General features: G+C 41.9%; 2 protein-coding genes across 2 annotated transcripts; one reads left to right on the forward strand and one right to left on the reverse strand.

Annotated features, from left to right (window-relative positions):
- Positions 1 to 205: 205 nt before the first annotated feature.
- On the reverse strand, positions 206 to 14,112 carry psmb5 (proteasome 20S subunit beta 5). The gene is made up of 3 exons (XM_084139198.1): positions 13,848 to 14,112; positions 12,913 to 13,219; positions 206 to 890 (listed from the first exon to the last, which is right to left on the reverse strand). Exons 1-3 carry the CDS (start codon positions 14,070 to 14,072, stop codon positions 604 to 606), a joined length of 819 nt encoding a protein of 272 aa, XP_083995324.1. The 5' UTR covers positions 14,073 to 14,112; the 3' UTR covers positions 206 to 603.
- LOC311098660 (E3 SUMO-protein ligase ZBED1-like) lies at positions 5,266 to 7,876 on the forward strand. The gene is made up of 3 exons (XM_084139196.1): positions 5,266 to 5,835; positions 6,328 to 6,956; positions 7,041 to 7,876. The coding sequence occupies exons 1-3, from the start codon at positions 5,277 to 5,279 to the stop codon at positions 7,431 to 7,433; spliced, it is 1,581 nt and encodes a 526-aa protein (XP_083995322.1). The 5' UTR covers positions 5,266 to 5,276; the 3' UTR covers positions 7,434 to 7,876.
- Positions 14,113 to 22,870: the final 8,758 nt, after the last annotated feature.

Here is a 22,870-nt window from a genome sequence, read left to right on the forward strand (position 1 = left end):
CATCAGGATCTCAGATGCAGATGACAAAATATTAACAGAAAATGAAAATTCTGGGGAAAGGAGCAATATCAAGGAATGGAGAAGAAAGGAAAAACATGAAATGACAGGTGAGAATGTGTTGTGTACATGAATAACAGACACATCTACAGTAAACACCAGAGCAAACACAAGAGGACATAAATAAAAAGAAACACACATTTCAAGCTGAAAAAACATCTCAGGGTTTATTGCTTTCCCAGTTGTGGTTACAAGGTAGATCTATAACGGTGTAAGAGAGAGACTACTCCAAGACTGAGTGAGCCGTATTTGACTTACCAGCCTCTTCACTAGGACACAGCGCGCACTGTGTCATATCAAACACTACGTTGGGGAAGTGCAGCCCATTGTTTGGTAAAAATGTTCAAACATTTCAATTAGCTAGGAGCATATCTGAAAGTAAACCATAACGGACGTGTAAGTGAAATGAATCCAAACAGAAGAAAATGATTGCTATATCCTTATCAACCATCCCTAATTTTGACCATTCTAAAAAGCTCTTGACAGAGAAACTAAAACGCCCTCCCTCCATCGCCTCCCTCCTTCGACCATTCCTCCTACCCCTCTCTATTTCTTCTGTTCTTGGTACTGGTGGTGCAGCTTCAATACATCTTCCTGGGACACTCTGGTCCAGCCCTCACTGTGGACGTGGTACAGGTTGACCTGTCCTCCGCTGTAGGCGTCTCGATACGTGGCCTGGTAGATAGCCCTGCGGCCAAGCTCACAGGCCTCCTCCACAGACAGATCCTGTCTCAGCCCGCTGTCCACCACACCGTACGCATACATGGACCCAGAGCCCACTGCAAACAGGTCCCCGCACACACGGTTCCCCTCCGAGTCCACGTAGTATAACCCTGAGGAGGCAGAGAGACAGGAGTCAGTCTGTACCATCTGACATTCAGGGAGGGGTAGGAGGAGAGCAAGGTAAAGTGGGTTCATTTCACAGGTGTGGAACTGTGTCAGGGAAATTGAGGTGTAGGCTACAGACTAGGGCTGCCCCCATTTAGTCGACCGATAATTTTTTAGTCGAGCAGTGGCATATATATATATATATATATACACACACACACAGTTGAAGTCGGAAGTGTACATACACCTTAGCCAAATACATTTAAACTCAGTTTTTCACAATTCCAGACATTTAATCCTAGTAAAAATTCCCTGTCTTAGGTCAGTTAGGATCACCACTTTATTTTAAGAATGTGAAATGTCAGAATAATAGTAGAGAGAATGATTTATTTCAGCTTTTATTTATTTCATCACATTCCCAGTGGGTCAACTTTGGATGTCCAGGCCCGTCTGAAGTTTGCTAGAGTGCATTTGGATGATCCAGAAGAGGATTGGGAGAATGTCATATGGTCAGATGAAACCAAAATATAACTTTTTGGTAAAAACTCAACTCGTCGTGTTTGGAGGACAAAGAATGCTGTGTTGCATCCAAAGAACACCATACCTACTGTGAAGCATGGGGGTGGAAACATCATGCTTTGGGGCTGTTTTTCAGACGGGCCTGGACATGTACTGGCTTAAGCAGGGGGACATGTCTGGCACTGCAGGATTTGAGTCCCTGGCGGCGTAGTGTGTTACTGATGGTAGGCTTTGTTACTTTGGTCCCAGCTCTCTGCAGGTCATTCACTAGGTCCCCCCGTGTGGTTCTGGGATTTTTGCTCACCGTTCTTGTGATCATTTTGACCCCACGGGGTGAGACCTTGCGTGGAGCCCCAGATCGAGGGAGATTATCAATGGTCTTGTATGTCTTCCATTTCCTAATAATTGCTCCCACAGTTGATTTCTTCAAACCAAGCTGCTTACCTATTGCAGATTCAGTCTTCCCAGCCTGGTGCAGGTCTACAATTTTGTTTCTGGTGTCCTTTGACAGCTCTTTGGTCTTGGCCATAGTGGAGTTTGGAGTGTGACTGTTTGAGGTTGTGTACAGGTGTCTTTTATACTGATAACAAGTTCAAATAGGTGCCATTAATACAGGTAACAAGTGGAGGACAGAGGAGCCTCTTAAAGAAGAAGTTACAGGTCTGTGAGAGCCAGAAATATTGCTTGTTTGTAGGTGACCAAATACTTATTTTCCACCATAATTTGCAAAAAAATTCATTAAAAATCCTACAATGTGATTTTCTGGATTTTTTCTCCTCAATTTGTCTGTCATAGTTGACGTGTACCTATGATGAAAATTACAGGCCTCTCTCATCTTTTTAAGTGGGAGAACTTGCACAATTGGTGGCTGCCTAAAAACTTTTTTTCCCCACTGTAGATACTTTTGTACCCGTTTCCTCCAGCATCTTCACAAGGTCCTTTGCTGTTGTTCTGGGATTGATTTGCACTTTCCACACCAAAGTACGTTATTCTCTAGGAGAAAGAACACGTCTCCTTCCTGAGCGGTATGACGGCTGCGTGGTCCCATGGTGTTTATACTTGCGTACTACTGTTTGTACAGATGAACGTGGTACCTTCAGGCGTTTGGAAATTGCTCCCAAGGATGAACCAGACTTGTGGAGGTCTACAGATTTTTTCTGAGGTCTTGGCTGATTTCTTTTGATTTTCCCATGATGTCAAGCAAAGAGGCACTGAGTTTGAAGGTAGGCCTTGAAATACATCCACAGGTACACCTCCAGTTAACTCAAATGATGTCAATTAGCCTATTAGAAGCTTCTAAAGCATGACATAATTTTTTGAAAATGTCCAAGCTGTTTAAAGTTACAGTCAACTTAGTGTATGTAAACTTCTGACCCACTGGAATTGTGATACAGTGAATTATAAGTGAAATAATCTGTCTGTAAACAATTGTTGGAAAAATTACTTGTGTCATGAACAAAGTAGATGTCCTAACCGACTTGCCAAAACTCTAATTTCTTAACAAGAAATTTGTGGAGTGGTTGAAAAACGAGTTTTAATGACTCTAACCTAAGTGTATGTAAACTTCCGACTTCAACTGTATATACATACATACATACACACACACACACACAGTGCATTCGGAAAGTATTCAGACCCCTTTACTTTTTCCACATTTTGTTACGTTACAGCCTTATTCTAAAATGTCACACACCTGTCTATATAAACTCCCACAGTTGACAGTGCATGTCAGAGCAAAAACCAAGCCATGAGGTCGAAGGAATTGTCCGTAGAGCTCCGTGACAGGATTGTGTCGAGGCACAGAACTGGGGAAGGGTACCAAAACATTTCTGCTGCATCGAAGGTCCCCAAAAACACAGTGGCCTCCATCATTCTTAAATGGAAGAAGTTTGGAACCACCAAGACACTTCCTAGAGCTGGCCGCCCGGCCAAACTGAGCAATTGGGGGAGAAGGGCCTTGATCTACTCTGACAGAGCTCCAGAGTTCCTCTGTGGAGAAGGGAGAACCTTCCAGAAGGACAACCATCTCTGCAGCACTCCACCAATCAGGCCTTTTTGGTAGAGTGGCCAGACGGAAGCCACTCCTCAGTAAAAGGCACATGACAGCCCGCTTGGAGTTTACCAAAAGGCACCTAAAGGACTCAGACCATGAGAAACAAGATTATCTGGTCTGATGAAACCAAGATTGAACTCTTTGGCCTGAATGCCAAGCGTTATGTCCGGAGGAAACCTGGCACCATCCCTATGGAGAAGCATGGTGGTGGCAGCATCATGCTGTGGGGATGTTTTTCAGCGGCAGGGACTGGGAGACTTGTCAGGATCAAGGGAAAAACTAACAGCGCAAAGCGCAGAGAGATCCTTGATGAAAACCTGCTCCAGAGCGCTCAGGACCTCAGACTGGGGCGAAGGTTCACCTTCCAACAGGACAATGAACCTAAGCACACAGACAAGACAACGCAGGAGCGGCTTCGGGACAAGTCTCAGAACATCCTTGAGTGGCCCAGCCAGAGCCCGGACTTGAACCTAATCAAGCATCTCTGGAGAGACCTGAAAATAGCTGTGCAGCGACGCTCCCCATCCAACCTGACAGAGCTTGAGAGGATCTGCAGAGAAGAATGGGAGAAACTCCCCAAATACAGGTGTGCCAAGCTTGGAGCGTCATACCCAAGAAGGCTCGAGGCTGTAATCGCTGCCAATGGTGCTTCAACAAAGTACTGAGTAAAGGGTCTGAATACTTATGTAAATGTGATATAAAAACCTGTTTTTGCTTTGTCATTATGGGGTAGTGTGTAGATTGATGAGGGGGAAAAACGATTTAATCCATTTAAGAATAAGGCTGTAACGTAACAAAATGTTGAAAAAGTCAAGGGGTCTGAATACTTTCCGAATGCACTATATAATTATAATTTTTAATGGCACACAAGACACCTGTCTGAGTGGACTAATCCATTGTAGAAGCACACCAGTATCACCAGTAGTACATCTACCCGTAATTCCCATAATTTCTAATCTACAATCTTTGTTTGGTTATGGTAATTTTTGTTAATGCATTCAATATATTATTATTACAGTCTTACCATTCTCATTGTAGGAGTGGACAGGTTGTTTGCAGAGCACACAACCTAGGCTACACTTGTGAGAAACAAGTTTTACTTAATTTCATTCCATTTACGAGTTGTCAATTTATTAATTGTCTTTTGTTTCTTGAGTAAGGACACACACCTGATCACGCATAGAAGTAGGCCTAGGCTACCTGGCCTGCGTGCAAATGTAGGCCTATAAATGTGCCCATTTGGGGATCTGATACTATTTCTGATTGTATTAACTCACCATCACTGTGGAGCTTCTAAATTAAAAAAATGATTCACCTCATACAGCAAGTAAACAAAGTCTGTTTTTACATCCATTGAGAATGACAATAGTTCCTCAATTTAGCCTATTTGAAAAATATTTCAAGCTCTCTCCCTTTCGATAACCACTCAGCATGAAAGGGGGCACGTTGCGATTTTCTAATCGCAACGTGCGCGATTTGAGGTGGTCACGTGACGCGACTTTTCATGCTGTCCAGCGCAATGGCCTCTTGCTCGACGGAACAGTCAGAAACTGACACAGCTGATACTTTAATATCGAAGAGGAACAGCACGTCGGTGGTGTGGAACTATTTTGGTTTTAAAAAAGAAGATGCTGAGCAGCGTCAGGTGTTGTGCAGAGCATGCCGTGCTCCGATTGCTACTTCACGGGGTAACACTACAAACCTGTTTCAGCACTTAAAAAAATACCACAAATCAATGCATGACAGTTGTATGACCAAAATGCCGAGCATCAGTGCGCGAGACAAGCCAAATACCTCAAGACAGGGATCACTGACAGAAATGTTCGAAAGTGTCACTCCGTATGAACGTAATTCAAAACGGCACGGAGAAATCACTCGGACAATAACCGAGTTCATAGCCAAAGATATGATGCCTCTCAGCACGGTGACCAAGCCTGGGTTCATGGCATTAATACATACGCTTGATAAACGTTACAGTATACCCTCCCGCACATACTTCAGTCAGACTGCCATACCGGAGCTGTACAAAAAGTGCAAAGAGAAAGTCGCCGCGGAACTTAAAACGGTGGAGTTTTTTGCTAGCACTACTGATATGTGGTCAAGCCGCACAGCTGAGCCGTACCAGAGTCTTACAGTCCATTTTATTGATGAAGATTTCAACCTCCGAGCTCGCTGCCTACAAACTACCTACTTCCCAGACGATCACACAGGGGAAAATATTGCAGCCGGCCTGAGAGAAGGGCTTGTCAGCTGGGATCTCCACGAGGAGAATCACGTCTGCATCACGACGGACAACGCGTCGAATATGGTGCTTGCTGCGCGGCTTAATGAATGGACGAGGCTCCAATGTTTTGGCCACAGATTACATCTTGCCATTGGTAAGTTATCGTGTGTGTGTGTGTGTGTGTGTGTGTGTGTGTGTGTTTGTGTGTGTGTGTGTGTGTGTGTGTGCGCGAGTGCGAGAGAGAGAGATGCGTCGATTAGTAAAGCTGAATATACAAATATATATAAATGATATTATATAAATCGGATGGGATTAAATAAATTCATACTTCCACTCCTTTTCTAATATGTAAATTCATTTTACTTGCTTATATCATATGTCTGTCTGTGGTGGAATGCCCACCTGCATTTTTTTTCTTTTCTTGTTTTTGTTTTTTACATGTTTTTTTAGTGTTTATGAGAGAGAGAGAGAGAGAAAGAGAGAGAGAATTGACATGCAAATAAAGACCCTTTGAATTGAGAGAGAGAGAGAGGATGTGTTGTGGATGTGTGTATTTCAGAATTACAGCTAATTTGAGTGTGTAATAGTGAGAGCCTTGTATCAAAACTCAAATTGTGTGTAATACACTACTTTTTATTTCTTTTAGAAAATGCACTCAAAGATGACAGAGTGTCAAGGGCAACAGCACTGTGCAGGAAGCTGGTGGGGCACTTTTCCCACAGTTGGAAGAAGAAAGCAGCCCTGACGGAGGCACAGAGAGAGCTCAAACTCCCTGAGCACAACCTCATAACGGAGTGCCCAACAAGATGGGGTTCTAAAGAAATGATGATTGCCAGAGTGCTTGAACAGGCCAAAGCCATTTCTCAGGTATTGTCTGGAGATCGATATGCACGCTCCCTTATCCCAACCTGGCAGGATATTGACGTGTTGGAGTCGATTCACAAGGCACTGCATCCTCTACTGGAGTTTACTGATGCTCTTTCTGGAGAGGAGTATGTAAGCATCTCCTACCTCAAGCCAGTTCTCCACCTTTTTGCCACATCAGTCCTGGCTGAAGATGCTGAGGACACTGACCTGACTAAATCAATAAAAACCAAAGTCCTAGCATACCTCAATAACAAATATGGAGACCCAAACATCCAGGAGCTTTTGGATGTTGCCTGTTTCCTGGACCCTAGGTTCAAAATACAGTACATCAGTACAGACAACATCCCTGCTATCAAGACTCGTCTGAAGACAGAGATAGTAGACTTGGCACAACGTACATATCATTGGGTAAATAATTATGTATTTCACAAAAACAAAAATTTTCTGTAAAATCTAACTGGAAAACTAATGGCTGTTGTTTTCATCTAATAGGAGAAGAGGTCTCGTACTGAAACTGTTCAGATGCCTCAAAGTGCACAGTCCTTGGGGGAAAAGACGAAGAGGTCTCTTGGCAGTTTTTTCAAGACCAGTTCAGCCTCTCCTTCTTTGCCTGTAAATCTTGAAGATGTCGCAGAGGCAGAGATAAACAATTACCTGATGACTCCTACCATTGATGGAGAAGATGATCCATTGGCTTGGTGGAGGGTGCACAAGATCAGCTACCCACAGTTGTGCACCATGGCACGCAAGTATCTTTGTGTACCTGCTACAAGCGCTCCCTCAGAGCGTCTTTTTAGCACAGGAGGGAATATTGTGACTTGCACTCGCTCAGCCTTGAAGCCAGAAAAAGTCAATATTCTGGTTTTCTTAGCAAAAAACCTGTGAGCCACTGAGAACAGAACTGTTGGATAAGTATGGCTGGCAGTGCCATACTCGTAGTGAACTTTAGTCTGTGTGGTGTGTTATTGTTGTGTACTTGAGATAAGTGAGGCTCATCTATTTTATATTATAATATTCAAATCGTTTATAAAAAATAGTTTGTCTAAATTAAAAGTGCATTTCTCATTTTTTATTTATAACTTTATTTACTTTGATTTTACAAAATATTTTCAAAGCAAATTCCTTGTTTCAGTTGTGTGAAATGTTACTGACTTGGGAGCAGTAAGATACATACAATTTAAAATTATTTTTTTCTTAAGACTGTACCTTTTGCACACAGTGTTTACAAAGTTCATGCCTTTGTTTAAATTATTTAAATGCACAGTGGCAAAGCCACAGATGTTTCTGTAATGAGCAGTTCAATAAAAATGTCATTTATTTCAAGTCATACATGTTTGAATTTAATTCTAACAAATAGACCCAGCCTATGGGAAAGAACATTTCACACTAAATGTATATACTATTGTGTTGGTCATATTTAAATCATTCATTATGTTTTGTAGGGGAAAAAGGATAAATAAATTAAATCGCATATTAAATCGCAATCGCAATATTGGGGGCAAAAAATCGCAATTAGATTATTTTCCAAAATCGTTCAGCCTTAACACACATATGGAAAAACACGTAAAAATAATTATACCAATCGATTGGTCGAAATAACAAGATATTTTTTTTGTCGGGGACAGCCCTACCACCCACACACTTCTCTAACACACACAAACACGTAATAGATCCAACTACACACACCGTGTGGTGCCCTCCAGAGGGAATGTGAACAGCTACATCCTCTCAGAGTAAACCAAGCCCAGCAGAACCTGCTGACGAGGCACATCCTGACACACTGCCTGCCTGTCTGTCCTCCCCGGGGCGCTGCTCTAGGCCTTATTGATCCCTTCCAACACACCCAAATTAACTATCGACCCATACTGGGCCAAGCAGGTGACCCGAACTCAGAGAAAAGATGGAAAAACGAAAGAACAAAATCCACAAAATAACAACCATATTCATGTACACACGCACAAGCTACACTTGATAATGCAAGCACACACACAAAATGCAGGCTGGTGTATTTGCAAGGATGACTTGTGAGACAGTTTGTTCCCCAACGTGACACAGGCAGAGGGCTTGATCACAGTGACGCAGCGGCAGTGACTAGCACCACCAGCCTGTGCTGTTCCACCAGAGAGCCAACCTACAGATGGTGAATCAGGGAGGGAAAAAGCCTGTTTCTCTCAACACCATCAAAGCGTGAACCTGTGATAATTGTGAATCACACACACATCTCAAAGAACAACCTTATATACCTACAGTTGAAGTCGGAAGTTCACATAAACTTAGGTTGGAGTCATTAAAACTTGTTTTTCAACCACTCCACAAAATTCTTGTTAACAAACTATAGTTTTGGCTAGTCAGTTAGGACATTTACTTTGTGCATGACAACAATTGTTTACAGACAGATTATTTCACTTATAATTCACTGTATCACAATTCCAGTGGGTCAGAGGTTTACATACACTAAGTTGACTGTGCCTTTAAACAGCTTGGAAAATTCCAGAAAATTATGTCATGGCGTTAGAAGCTTCTGATAGGCTAATTGACATCATTTGAGTTAATTTGAGGTGTACCTGTGGATGTATTTCAAGGCCTACCTTCAGACTCAGTGCCTCTTTGCTTGACGTCATAGGAAAATCAAAAGAAATCAGCCAAGACCTCAGAAAAAAAAATGGTAGACCTCCACAAGTCTGGTTCATCCTTGGGAGCAATTTCCAAACGCCTGAAGGCACCAGGTTCATCTGTACAAACAATAGTACGCAAGTATAAACACCATGGGACCACGCACCGTCATACCGCTCAGGAAGGAGATGCGTTCTGTCTCCTAGAGATGAACGTACTTTGGTGCGGAAACTGCAAATCAATCCCAGAACAACAACAAAGGACCTTGTGAAGATGTTGGAGGAAACAGGTACAAAAGTATATATATCCACAGTAAAACAAGTCCTATATCAACATAACCTGAAAGGCTGCTCAGCAAGGAAGAAGCCACTGCTCCAAAACCGCCATAAAAAAGCCAGACTACGGTTTGCAACTGCACATGGGGACAAAGATCTTACTTTTTGGAGAAATGTCCTCTGGTCTGATGAAACAAAAATAGAACTGTTTGGCCATAATGACCATCGTTATGTTTGGAGGAAAAAGGTGGTACCTTGCAAGCCGAAGAACACCATCCCAACTGTGAAGCACGGGGGTGGCAGCATCATGCTGTGGGGGTGCTTTGCTGCAGCAGGGACTGGTGCACTTCACAAAATAGATGGCATCATGAGGAAGGATAATTATGTGGATATATTGAAGCAACATCTCAAGACATCAGTCAGGAAGTTAAAGCTTGGTCACAAATTGGTCTTCCAAATGGACAATGACCCCAAGCATACTTCCGAAGTTGTGGCAAAATGGCTTAAGGACAACAAAGTCAAGGTATTGCAGTGGCCATCACAAAGCCCTGACCTCAATCCTATAGAAAATGTGTGGGCAGAACTGAAAAAGCGTGTGCGAGCAAGGAGGCCTACAAACCTGACTCAGTTACACCAGCTCTGTCAGGAGGAATGGGCCAAAATTCACCCAACTTATTTTACATTACATTTACATTTTAGTCATTTAGCAGACGCTCTTATCCAGAGCGACTTACAGTTAGTGAATACATTTTTTTTTTTTATTCTGGCCCCCCGTGGGAATCGAACCCACAACCCTGGCGTTGCAAACGCCATGCTCTATCAACTGAGCTACATCCCTGCCGGCCATTCCCTCCCCTACCCTGGACGACGCTGGGCCAATTGTGCGCCACCCATGAGTCTCCCGGTTATTGTGGGAAGCTTGTGGAAGGCTACCTGAAACGTTTGACCCAAGTTAAACAATTTAAAGGCAATGCTACCAAATACTAATTGAGTGTATGTAAACTTCTGACCCACTGGTAATGTGAAAAAAGAAATAAAAGCTGAAATAAATCACTCTACTATTATTCTGACATTTCACATTCTTAAAATAAAGTGGTGATCCTAACTGACCTAAGACAGGGAATTTTTACTAGGATTAAATGTCAGGAATTGTGAAAAACTGAGTTTAAATGTATTTGGCTAAGGTCCGACTTCAACTGTATAGCTCACACAAATCCTCCCAATGATAGGCCACAGCTCCCAGGCCAGTTAAGGACAGCCTTCTTTAAGAAATTGGTCGCTAAGAAGTCACAATTGCTTTCAACTGGCAAATTGCACCTTCTATACGCGTCGTTAGCTCCCTCTGATAATCACTAAGCTCCTGCCTATGCGCCAGGATAATTTGCAATTTTGGAGCAGCGACTCTGAAGACTGAGGAGGACTGGTTAAAAATGTAATAGAGGAGACTTTTCTAAAGGCAGCCACTCATGCAGAGGCAGGGAGGAAGGAGGAGGGTGGCTCTTCGGGGCCAGGCAGGGATAAAAGCACCAACACCTCCACATCCATAACACACCTGGGATCTATATAGAGAACACAGGAATGTAGGATGGGGGGGCGGAGGGGGAGGGAGAGTGCGTCACTGAGAAGCGGCACAGAAGATAAGGAGGGGAGAGGAGGGTGACGCTCATCGTGGCAGAACAAAAGGGCTTAAATTCATGAGCCCACATAAACCTGCAGGAAGGCGGCGAGCTGCGAACGGCGGAACGTTCCGGCATAGCGCCTCGCCTTCCACTCCACCAGCTAGGTGACAGGCGGTTAAGCTCTAACTCTTTTTCATGTCAGCGCTGAGGAACGTCAGAGTGACAGCCTTCAGAAGAGCAGGGGCTGGCATCAGACGGACGAGCAGCGTCTGTCTGTCTGAATGGGTCTGTCACATCTGTCGATCTCACTAAAACAAATCACTGGCTCCGCTCTGAGCTAAAGGAGGCCAGGGGCTTCAAAAACAGATGCTCAGCCTCACACACACAAGGGAACAGCAGCTTACCTATACTGTGCAGCGTCTGCTACCTGTGCAAATTCACTGACTCACTCACTTCTGGATCCTATGTGGTTTGGTATTACAGTGCAGTAATTTGGCCGTCAATGTACTATCTAGTCTCTCTCCATTTTATGATGTTCACCCATTAAAAGTAACTGTCCTTCCCCCCAAAATTGTAAATGTTAATGTGTTGGAATGGTGTGGGAGTACCCCAACAACAGAATGTGTCATAAAAAATATTCTTGCCTTTTGTTTTTGAAGTGTTCTTAAACATACTTTATTAGATATATTTCTTGTGCCACTTAAGACACTTAATCAACAGAATAACAGTGCTTGACATCATTGTAGCCGCTAATGAGCTTTCTCTTAATCGAGATTGATTTAATTTACATGACATTTTCCTCTCCATTCAATCACTGGCATTGTAGCTGCCACCATTCCTATTGCACTTATACTGGGATCATTATTATCCCGATTGATTGCAGGATTTAACACAAGTCACCTAGGTCCCAGGCAGTCTGGAAGCCTGTTATTGTCCACACATTCTCCCCACTCTGTGAACAAAGCTCATCGATCAAGCAGAACCACATTATGCACGCGACCCAATTGTCCGGGCCGAGACCTTGCGTCCATCACCACGCCGGCTCTCCCTGGCCCACAGTCCCAGCCCTATCAATCTCCCATTAGAGCGTCACGGTGCAGTCCTCTTTAAGCACACCTCATGTAATGTAGGCTACTGCCTCTTACTGCACAGCATCCAAAAGCACAAGTAAAATCCACAATAGTAAGAAAGAGTGTGACAGCAATGCCATCTAGTTGCAGACAACCAAAATTCACTCAACCCGGTACTTAGCCTACTTTCTGAACTGTGTTGGTAACTGTTGACAGCTGATGTGTTGTAAACATTTTCACAAGCAGCAGAGACAGGAGAGGTTCACTCAATCCCTGCTAACTATTGCTATTATGAACCAATGTAAAAAAATAAAAAATAATTTAATAAATAATACATCCCATACTCTTAGCAGCTACTAAATCTTATTTGTCACACGCACTGAATACAACAGATGTAGACCTTATAGTGAAATGCTTACTTACAAGGCCTTAACCAACAATGCAGAAAAATAAGTGTTAAGTAAACAATAGATAAGTAGAAAATAAAAGCAGTAAAATAACAGCAGCGAGGCTATATACAGGGGGTACCGGTATAGAGTCAATGTGCGGGGGCACCGGTTAGTCGAGATAATTGAGGTAATATGCAAATGTGGTATAGTTAAAGTGACTGCATAGATAATAAACAGAGAGTAGCAGCATACTAGCTAGCGGGAAAACAGTGTTTACATAGTTAGCAAGTTCACCAGATCATGGGGTAAACAAATACATGTATGACTGGGGTTCCACTGTAACATAGATACGTCAATTGGGGTAACACGTGTGCTCAGAGTGTAGGAGTGCTATTTACCTGGCCCCCTCTTGTCCCAGCCACACACCATGGTGCCCATGCTGAGGCCCATGCCCTTGTACTGGTACACCATATTGGCCAGAAGCTTGGAGGCAGCTGCCACAGAGATGCGCTCCTTGTTGCGGAGCTCATAGACGCGACACTGGCGGGCCAGCAGGCGCTCCCAGAAGCTGCAGTCAGCTGCACCTCCAGCCATGGTGCCCAGCAGGTACGGGTTTATCTCTATCACCTTCTTTACAGTCTGGGAGGCGATGTAGGCACCAGCTGTGGCCCGAGAGTCCACCGCCACGATGACGCCATGTTGGAACTGTGGAATGATGACAAATGGGATTTGAGGTTAGTTAGGGAGGGCCAGCTGCACTTGACTTGAGAGATTGGTGGCCTTACTGGCTGTCAGCTGATGGTTTGTTTCTGCTACAGAGAGTTTGATCCAACACTTTTAGAAGAATACTAATTCTCATTAACAAAGTTTAGGCCAGTATGTAATGTATACTTAACTAGTAACTTTAGCCCTGGATAGGACTATGTAACTAGCTATGTGCAATTGGAATTACTGCCAAATGCCAAGCAAACAAGCTACTGTGGCTACTAGCTAGTATGTGACACATTTAGATAAAACAAACTTGTAAACTAGCTGATGAACTGTCAGTGTTGTCAAACTACTGTAGGTAGTTATTTAGATAACTAGCTAGCAAGCTTGGCTAACGTTAGCAATGAGCAAGCACAATTAGCCCGCTAGATAACTGGCTGGCTAACATAAGCTAGCTAGTTAGCCATCAAGAAAACTAAAACAGACACAGCATGGAACTCAAGACCACTTCACCAATATAGCTAGCTATAGCTAATATCAAATAAAATCTCAAGGATATAATTTGAGTTAATGTGTGACTTATTTTACATTAAAACAGAGGCTTTAACTAGCAATCTCAATTTACTTTGAAAGCCAAGGTGGTGGTCCCATGGAGAAATTCTATTTTCCTCTCCGGGCCGTCCTCGTCGTCGGGGCCGAGCGAAGCTTTTATGGAGAAATTAAGTCTGTCACCCGGTGCAGCCCCAAAGCCCAAGTCGGTCTGACCAAGTCCACAACCAAATGAAAAAGACCGGTCATTATTAAATGAAAAATCCGCAGACTCACTCTGCAAGCCACTAGACAGCGCCATCTTTGAAAGTGTTTTGGAGATCAACCGACACCCGGATTCTTCTTCTTCTATGGTATATTGGCGATTGCACAATTGAATGTGAATCCCGCCACCTACCGTGCAGGATGGAAACAGGATTCCCCCCCAAAAATGGAACAAACATCTTAAAAATAATAATAATACCTAAAATAAAATAAATCAAACAACTTTACTGTTAAAAAATAAACAGATCTGATCCTTACACAGGCTCAACGGGAACCTCTGAGGGCAGGCCTTCTTCTGGCGCCAGTACCCCTTGCAAGTCTTCAGATGTAAAATCCTTATGTCCCAAAAACCGTTCTGCCGCAGCCACAATGTCCAGTATCATAGACTTCTTTGAGACTTGAGTCGTACAGTTTATAGCTGTGGCAATGAACGCCACAAAATCCACATTTTTAACACACATGGTATTGTTTGACTGGCAGCAAACTTTAATACAGGCTGTGGTGCATCCACTACCATAAAATCACTAGCATCACTTGTTTTGTCAATTCTTTTAATCGCCTCCGCATAGGAGATTCGATTGGTCGCTCTAACTTTTGCCACCTCAATCTCCTTCACTCCAGGAACTCGGGATCATGATCCCCACCACAATTGCAACACCGTCGTCCTTCTACACACCGTTCTTCAGTATACTCCGTCCGTCTGCACACACTTGAAACAACAATCTTTTACAGTTCTTACACTGCAGTGGTTTGGGAACAAAAGCTCTAACAGTGTATCTTACATAACCAAGCATCACATGCATAGGTAGATGCTCTTTGTCAAAAAACAACAGGACCAACAGACATTCTTTTTTTTTTTTTCGTTCACCCAGCGAGTCAGAAGCCGGGCACCAACCACACCAGGAATTCTCTTTAGGTATTCAACCTGAACATCCGTCGTCACCCCTGAGATGACTCCTTTGACGGGTGCTCTACTCCAAAGTTCAAAGCAGGAAACTTCTGTTGTCCGGATTCTTTTGAGGCCCACTGCAATCTTCCTCTGTTCTTCAGAAATACAATCAATCAAAATAAGACCACTCCTGGTCACTCAACAAACGCATCCCAACAAGAAGTGAATCATTATCATTCATGGATGTATCCCTCACTCCAAAGATTAGACAATTTCCTTTTTGTTCCAGTTTTTGACACTACTGTTGTCCATTCAGGACTTTCATCTTCACCAACTTTGATTGATGCTCTGCTTGATTCGAACTCAGCTTCCACTTCAGTGGAGGCTGCTGAGGGGAGGACAGCTCATGATAATGGCTGGAATGGAGTTCAATGGATGGAATGGAGTGAATGGAATGGTATCAAACAGATGAAAACCATGTTTTTGATACCCTTCCATTTACTCCATTCCAGACATTATTATGAGCCGTCCTCCCCTTAGCAGCCTCAGCAGATCCACTTCTGCCATTTTACACCTCTCTGCTTTTTTCTCTCGCTCTACCGCTCTCCTCTCCCCCACACCTAGACTCCAGACCAAAGATGGTGGATGACTCCCAGCATCTTTATTTTCTGTCTTCTTTGAATGGAAGACACCAAATGCTTAGAGCACCCACTCTCGCACTGGCAGAATGCCAACCGCCATTAAACCTAATCTAAGAAGAAGTAGTATCTCACTGGCAGACTGTGGCAGCCCTCATCTAATTTCTACCTTACTTGTTGCCAACCTTTCCTCTTCATTCTCTCCCTTTCCAACCACACCCTGTTTCTGCCCCACCATCTCTGCATGCATTTCCCTTAATTCTGTAAAAAGTGGCCAGTCTTCATCCTTCTTTTCAACCCTCTGATTCTATTTACTTTATGTTTTCCCTAATCTACCCTAGCCCAAGAATGAACTAAAGGAGCATAACATTACTCCTTATAGTCCAAGGAACTTACATGTTCTGTTTCTAGGCGAATTGGCTCTAGTAGTCCAAACAGCCAGATACTCCATCTAAACGTAAATCAATTCTCAATTGCGGTACGGTTCTAGAAACATAAAGCCCTCTACTTACATATCACATCAAAATAATATAGGCTACACTTACTGTAAATTCCTTGCAGAAACTATATTTTCCGTGCCATGCAGTATTGAGACAAAGGAAGTCTTCCAGCCAAGACTCCAACATCCAAAAGTGGAAAATTAAACAATATTCCTACTTAAAAGAATGTGGGAAATGGTCTGTGGTGACTTAAAGAACAATCATGTCAAATTCTTTACTATGTTGTGATGTCATTAAAGAAGGTGGAACAACATAACTGTATCTCTGGGAGTGTACACTTCCCAGTTATGAGGTTTGCATCTAATTGTTGTATAAAATGAATGATTAAGTATAATAATACTTCTGTGAAGATAACAATGGGATTTTAGCATTCTAGATGAGATGGTTGTTTCCATATTGATTTGTTCTCAGTCAGTGGCCACGCCCAGATGAGCACAAACATGATGAAACGCCCCCTTTTCTACTCAAGTATAAAACCCCTCGTGATGAAATTCACCTCAGACGTGAAGCGTGAGCTAAACGTTACAAAATGGTTTAAAACTAGAACTCAATTACCAAAGGAAGACCAAGCAGATTACGGTATAAGATGGATGTTGCAAATGGTTGAATTTCTACCAGACCAGGAAGCGTGAAGCTGTTAGTCCACACGTTTGAAATGGAGAAACTCTGAAACTCTCAACCTCTACACGAGGTGACGAAGAAGACAATGCACTAGACCTTATCATCTCAGTCTGCAGCTGGCATGTATAGTCGTCTAGAGAACTTTCACTAAAGACACGAGCTGGGAAGGACAATCCCTCTCCGACAACCGGTGGTACATCTGAAGTACCTATCCAAACAGATCAACTCTACGAACTACAGGGCACACTGAAGTACCCATCCTAACCACCACTACGACCAGAAACTCTACCAAGGACATTGGGATCTCTGGTGGGCAAACCAGAGTCCTACATCTTTGACTCAACTATCGAGGACAGCTACACGTAAATACATGTTGCATTTCTAATCCGAATGAGCGGGTGCTAAGCATTTGTTTTTCAGTGAGCGTAGTTTACAAATGTCCGATAGGTGAATTCCTTTGTCTCTTCCTTCCCCCCACTCTCTCTGAATCAGCCAACCCTCCTTCTACCCAAGCATTCGTGCTATTGTTAGTCCAGTCCACTAGGGACCTGTTTTCATTACATTAGTAATCAATAACCTATGTGTGCGTGTGTTTGTATTGTGTTATTATTTAGTTCGTTTTTATTTTTATTTTATTTATTTTGGGGGGTGGGGTCGATCAGCTTAAATATTGCAGACAGATTGTAACTTCCATCAACCTGTCTGCATCACTTCCAATCACCCATATGTGTTTTTTTCTCGCAAATATATATATATATATATATATATATATATATATATATATATACATACATACATACACATACATATACACATACATACAAACATATAAATACATATACATACATATACATATATATATATATATATATATATATATATATATATATATATATATATATATATATATATATATATATATATACACATATCCTTTAAAAAAAAAATATTTCCCTTTATTACTTTCCAACCCCACCATTCTTCCCTAATAGGAGTAAACTAGTGAACAACAACGCTTAGGCCTCTACTTCCAGCTTATACATACTATATACATTTTATGGACACAGTCAATTTTACAATAATTCTATTTCGTTTGTTTTTACTCCTGAACTTCCTCTACCCTCAACCTCTCCGATCATTTTCATGATGTCCATCCGGTTTGCTTCTATATGCCATATCTTTCTAACTGTGCTCTTTCACAAAAGCTCTCAACCTATAACCTATATACTTATTATGGACAGAGTATGCTTTACATTAGTTATCTTGTTGTTATTAGTTGTTATTAGTACAATCCTTCAGCTCCATTCAACACCTCCCATCTATATCTTAACACCATCCATATTGGATTTCTATTTGCCATATATTTTTCAACTGTACTGTGATGTTTCACAAAAGTTCTGAACCCTTCTATTCTCATTGTTTCTACAGATTATAAATAGAAAATAAACATTTTTGCTAAAAGTATCATTATATTATTGCTTGATTGACTATGACTTTTCAGATCACCCAGTAGTGCTATCTGCAGGGTTCGCTCCAGGTAAATATTGCAATCCTTCAGTCATTCCTGGACCTGTGACAAAAAACAAGCTACAAATGGACAGTACCAAAACAAATGATCTAATGATTCTGTCTCTTCGCAGCAAAATCTGCAGAGCTGGGAAGATTGTATCCCCCATATAAATAACATTCTATTGGTAGCAAGAATTTTGTATAATAATTTAAATTGAAAAATTCTAAGTTTTGAATCCGGCATCATTTTGCATATCAGTTCATAAACATGCCATGGAATCGGTACGTCAAAAATCTCTTCCCAACTATATGGAATGGCTGTCAATCCTTTGGTCCTTAAATGAAACTGGTATACTTTTTTATTTATCACAATTTTCTTTAACCAATTATGTTCTTTAATGCAGGGCCGACAGACAAGTTCCTTACTTTTCCCCCCTTCCACTTTCCTCTTCCTCTTCCATTTTTGCGGTAATGCTGCAATTATTTGGTTGTAATTTTGGGTAGAGCAGACATTTCCAAATGTTTTTGTTAGCTGCATGTGCAACATAACTCCACCAGTCCTACCTCTGATATAATTTACGAAGAAAATCCAAAAGAATAAAAAAAAAAGTTTTTTTTATCAATTAGTATATTTGAGTTTAACCACAATATTTGTTGCATTATTTGTTCTGTCGTTTCTGGAGGATTACATTGAAATTGCAACCAACTTTCTATATCTTGTTTTAGAAATAGTGATATTTGGGAGATTATTTCCTTTTCAAATAACTGAAAATGAGAGGTTGTAATCTGAATAAAGGGGAAAAGGCCATTCTTGAACATGGGGTGAGACAATCTTACTAATTTGCTAGAGAACCACTTCGGATTGATGTATAACTTTTGTATGACTGAAGCTTTTAGTGATAGGTCTAATGCTTTAATATTTTAGAATTTCTGTCCTCCGAATTCATATTAATTATATAAATAGGCCAGTTTAATTTTGTCTGGCTTGCCGTTCCAAATAAAATGGAATATTATTTTCTCATATAATTTAAAAAGCTGTTCGCTAGGTGTAGGCAAGACCATAAGCAAATAGGTAAACTGGGATAATACTAAAGAGTTAATCAGGGTGATTTTTCCACAAATAGACAGGTCTTTACCTTTCTATGGGGTGAGACAATCTTACTAATTTGCTAGAGAACCAGTTCGGATTTAAGTATAACTTTTGTATGACTGAAGCTTTTAGTGATAGGTCTAATGCTTTAATATTTAATAATTTATGTCCTCCGAATTCATATGAATTATATAAATAGGCCCGTTTAATTTTGTCTGGCTTGCTGTTTCAAATAAAATTGAATATTCTTTTCTCATATAATTTAAAAAACTGTTCGCTAGGCGTAGGCAAGACCTTAAGCAAATAGGTAAACTGGGATAATACTAAAGAGTTAATCAGGGTGATTTTTCCACAAATGTTGGATCTGATTTTAATAGATAACATTTCGATGGCCCTAATAAATAGATATGCCGATAGTGGACAACCTTGTTTTACTCCTCTTGACAGTTTAAAACTTTCTGAGAAATTGGTATTATTTACTATTTTACACCTAGGGTTACTATACATGATTTTAACCCATTTCATAAGAGATTCTCCAAAATTGAAATGCTCCAGGTATTATATATAAACTCCAGTCGTACTTTATCAAATGCCTTTTCAAAGTCTGCTATGAATAGATGCCTAGATGTTTCATAGTGTTCTATTGTTTCCAGTACTTGCCTTATATTATCTCCAATGTATCGTCCATGTAAAAAACCTGTCTGATTAGAATGAATAATGTCAGACAATACCTTTTTAATTCTATGCGCTATACATTTTGCTATAATTTTTGCATCACAACACTGAAGTGTAAGGGGCCTAGTTAGTTAGTAAATAAATAATTAAGCCAATTTGTGTATTGCTGATTCATCAATAAGGTTAGGGTTCTTGCAGGTTCAAGGATTATGCGACGTTCAGAATGAGACTGATAAGAGGTAATTATTTAATAAGTGACTGTTATCGATATATAACATATATCTTCTAAGAGTTTAATTCGGGAGATGGTAACTCGTTAAACAGCTTCTTCCGTAGTGCCCCAAATTCCATATGAGTTAATTTTTACATGATTAATTGAATCGAGTGACAATTAAACAAAGTTAGGTGATTCGACAAATAACAGTCAATACATTAAAGTAAGTCACGTCAAGACACTGATTTAACCAGTTTTAACAGAGTTGCCACCGACAGTATTTTTCAGTGACAACACGATTGTGGTGTCAGTCTTCCGTTTACACACAGGTGTTCGGAGACACAGATAGCTAATTAGCACAGGTAGTCGCCTCTGTCTTCCGTCTGTTTTCCGTAAACAAGCGATGTAACATGGAAATATGGCTAATATGAAAGATACGTTCCTTATGTTTCCAAAACCATACTGCAAGCAATGAATGTTAACGTTCAGCACGAGCGTCGGGGCTCTTAACAAAACTCCCCAGCCAAAAGATACCTTCATGAATAGACAATAACTGTAATTAGCGTCTATGAATGGGCTAAATCTACCCCATACCCTCTAACCCCTACCCTTTAACCCCTACCCTTTAACCCCTACCCTCTAACCCCTACCCTCTAACCCCTACCCTTTAACCCCTACCCTCTAACCCCTACCCTCTAACCCCTACCCTCTAACCCCTACCCTTTAACCCCTACCCTCTAACCCCTACCCTCTAACCCCTAACCTCTAACCCCTACCCTCTAACCCCTACCCTTTAACCCCTACCCTCTAACCCCTACCCTCTAACCCCTACCCTCTAACCCCTACCCTCTAACCCATACCCTCTAACCCCTACCCTCTAACCCCTACCCTCTAACCCCTACCCTCTAACCCCTACCCTTTAACCCCTACCCTCTAACCCCTACCCTCTAACCCCTACTAACCTTCTAACCCTCTAACCCCTACCCTCTAACCCTCTGACCCCTACCCTCTAACCCCAACCCTCTAACACCTACAGTGAGGGAAAAAAGTATTTGATCCCCTGCTGATTTTGTACATTTGCCCACTGACAAAGAAATGATCAGTCTATAATTCTAATGGTAGGTTTATTTGAACAGTGAGAGACAGAATAACAACAACAAAATCCAGAAAAACGCATGTCAAAAATGTAATAAATTGATTTGCATTTTAATGAGGGAAATAAGTATTTGACCCCCTCTCAATCAGAAAGATTTCTGGCTCCCAGGTGTCTTTTATACAGGTAACGAGCTGAGATTAGGAGCACACTCTTAAAGGGAGTGCTCCTAATCTCAGCTTGTTACCTGTATAAAAGACACCTGTCCACAGAAGCAATCAATCAATCAGATTCCAAACTCTCCACCATGGCCAAGACCAAAGAGCTCTCCAATGATGTCAGGGACAAGATTGTAGACCTACACAAGGCTGAAATGGGCTACAAGGCCATCGCCAAGCAGCTTGGTGAGAAGGTGACAACAGTTGGTGCGATTATTCGCAAATGGAAGAAACACAAAATAACTGTCAATCTCCCTCGGCCTGGGGCTCCATGCAAGATCTCACCTCGTGGAGTTGCAATAATCATAAGAACGGTGAGGAATCGGCCCAGAACTACACGGGAGGATCTTGTCAATGATCTCAAGGCAGCTGGGACCATAGTCACCAAGAAAACAATTGGTAACACACTACGCCGTGAAGGACTGAAATCCGGCAGCGCCCGCAAGGTCCCCCTGCTCAAGAAAGCACATATACAGGGCCGTCTGAAGTTTGCCAATGAACATCTGAATGATTCAGAGGAGAACTGGGTGAAAGTGTTTTAGTCAGATGAGACCAAAATCAAGCTCTTTGGCATCAACTCAACTCGCCGTGTTTGGAGGAGGAGGAATGCTGCCTATGACCCCAAGAACACCATCCCCACCATCAAACATGGAGGTGGAAACATTATGCTTTGGGGGTGTTTTTCTGCTAAGGGGACAGGACAACTACACTGCATCAAAGGGACGATGGACGGGGCCATGTACCATCAAATCTTGGGTGAGAACCTCCTTCCCTCAGCCAGGGCATTGAAAATGGGTCGTGGATGGGTATTCCAGCATGACAATGACCCAAAACACACAGCCAAGGCAACAAAGGAGTGGCTCAAGAAGAATCACATTAAGGTCCTGGAGTGGCCTAGCCAGTCTCCAGACCTTAATCCCATAGAAAATCTGTGGAGGGAGCTGAAGGTTGGAGTTGCCAAACGTCAGGCTCGAAACCTTAATGACTTGGAGAAGATCTGCAAAGAGGAGTGGGACAAAATCCCTCCTGAGATGTGTGCAAACCTGGCGGCAGGTAGCTTAGTGGGTAAGAGTGTTGTGCCAGTAACCGAAAGGTCGCTGGTTCTAATCCCCGAGCCGACTAGGTGAAAAATCTGTCGATGTGCCCTTAAGCAAGGCACTTAACCCTAGTTGCTCCTGTAAGTCGCTCTGGATAAGAGCGTCTGCTAAATGACTAAAATGTAAAATGTAATGTAAATGTAAGAAACGTCTGACCTCTGTGATTGCCAACAAGGGTTTTGCCACCAAGTACTAAGTCATGTTTTGCAGAGGGGTCAAATACTTATTTCCCTCATTAAAATGCTAATCAATTTATAATATTTTTGACATGCGTTTTTCTGGATTTTTTAT

Source organism: Coregonus lavaretus (genome assembly GCF_964263955.1).
Source record: "Coregonus lavaretus genome assembly, chromosome: 23".
NCBI classification, from domain to species: domain Eukaryota; kingdom Metazoa; phylum Chordata; class Actinopteri; order Salmoniformes; family Salmonidae; genus Coregonus; species Coregonus lavaretus.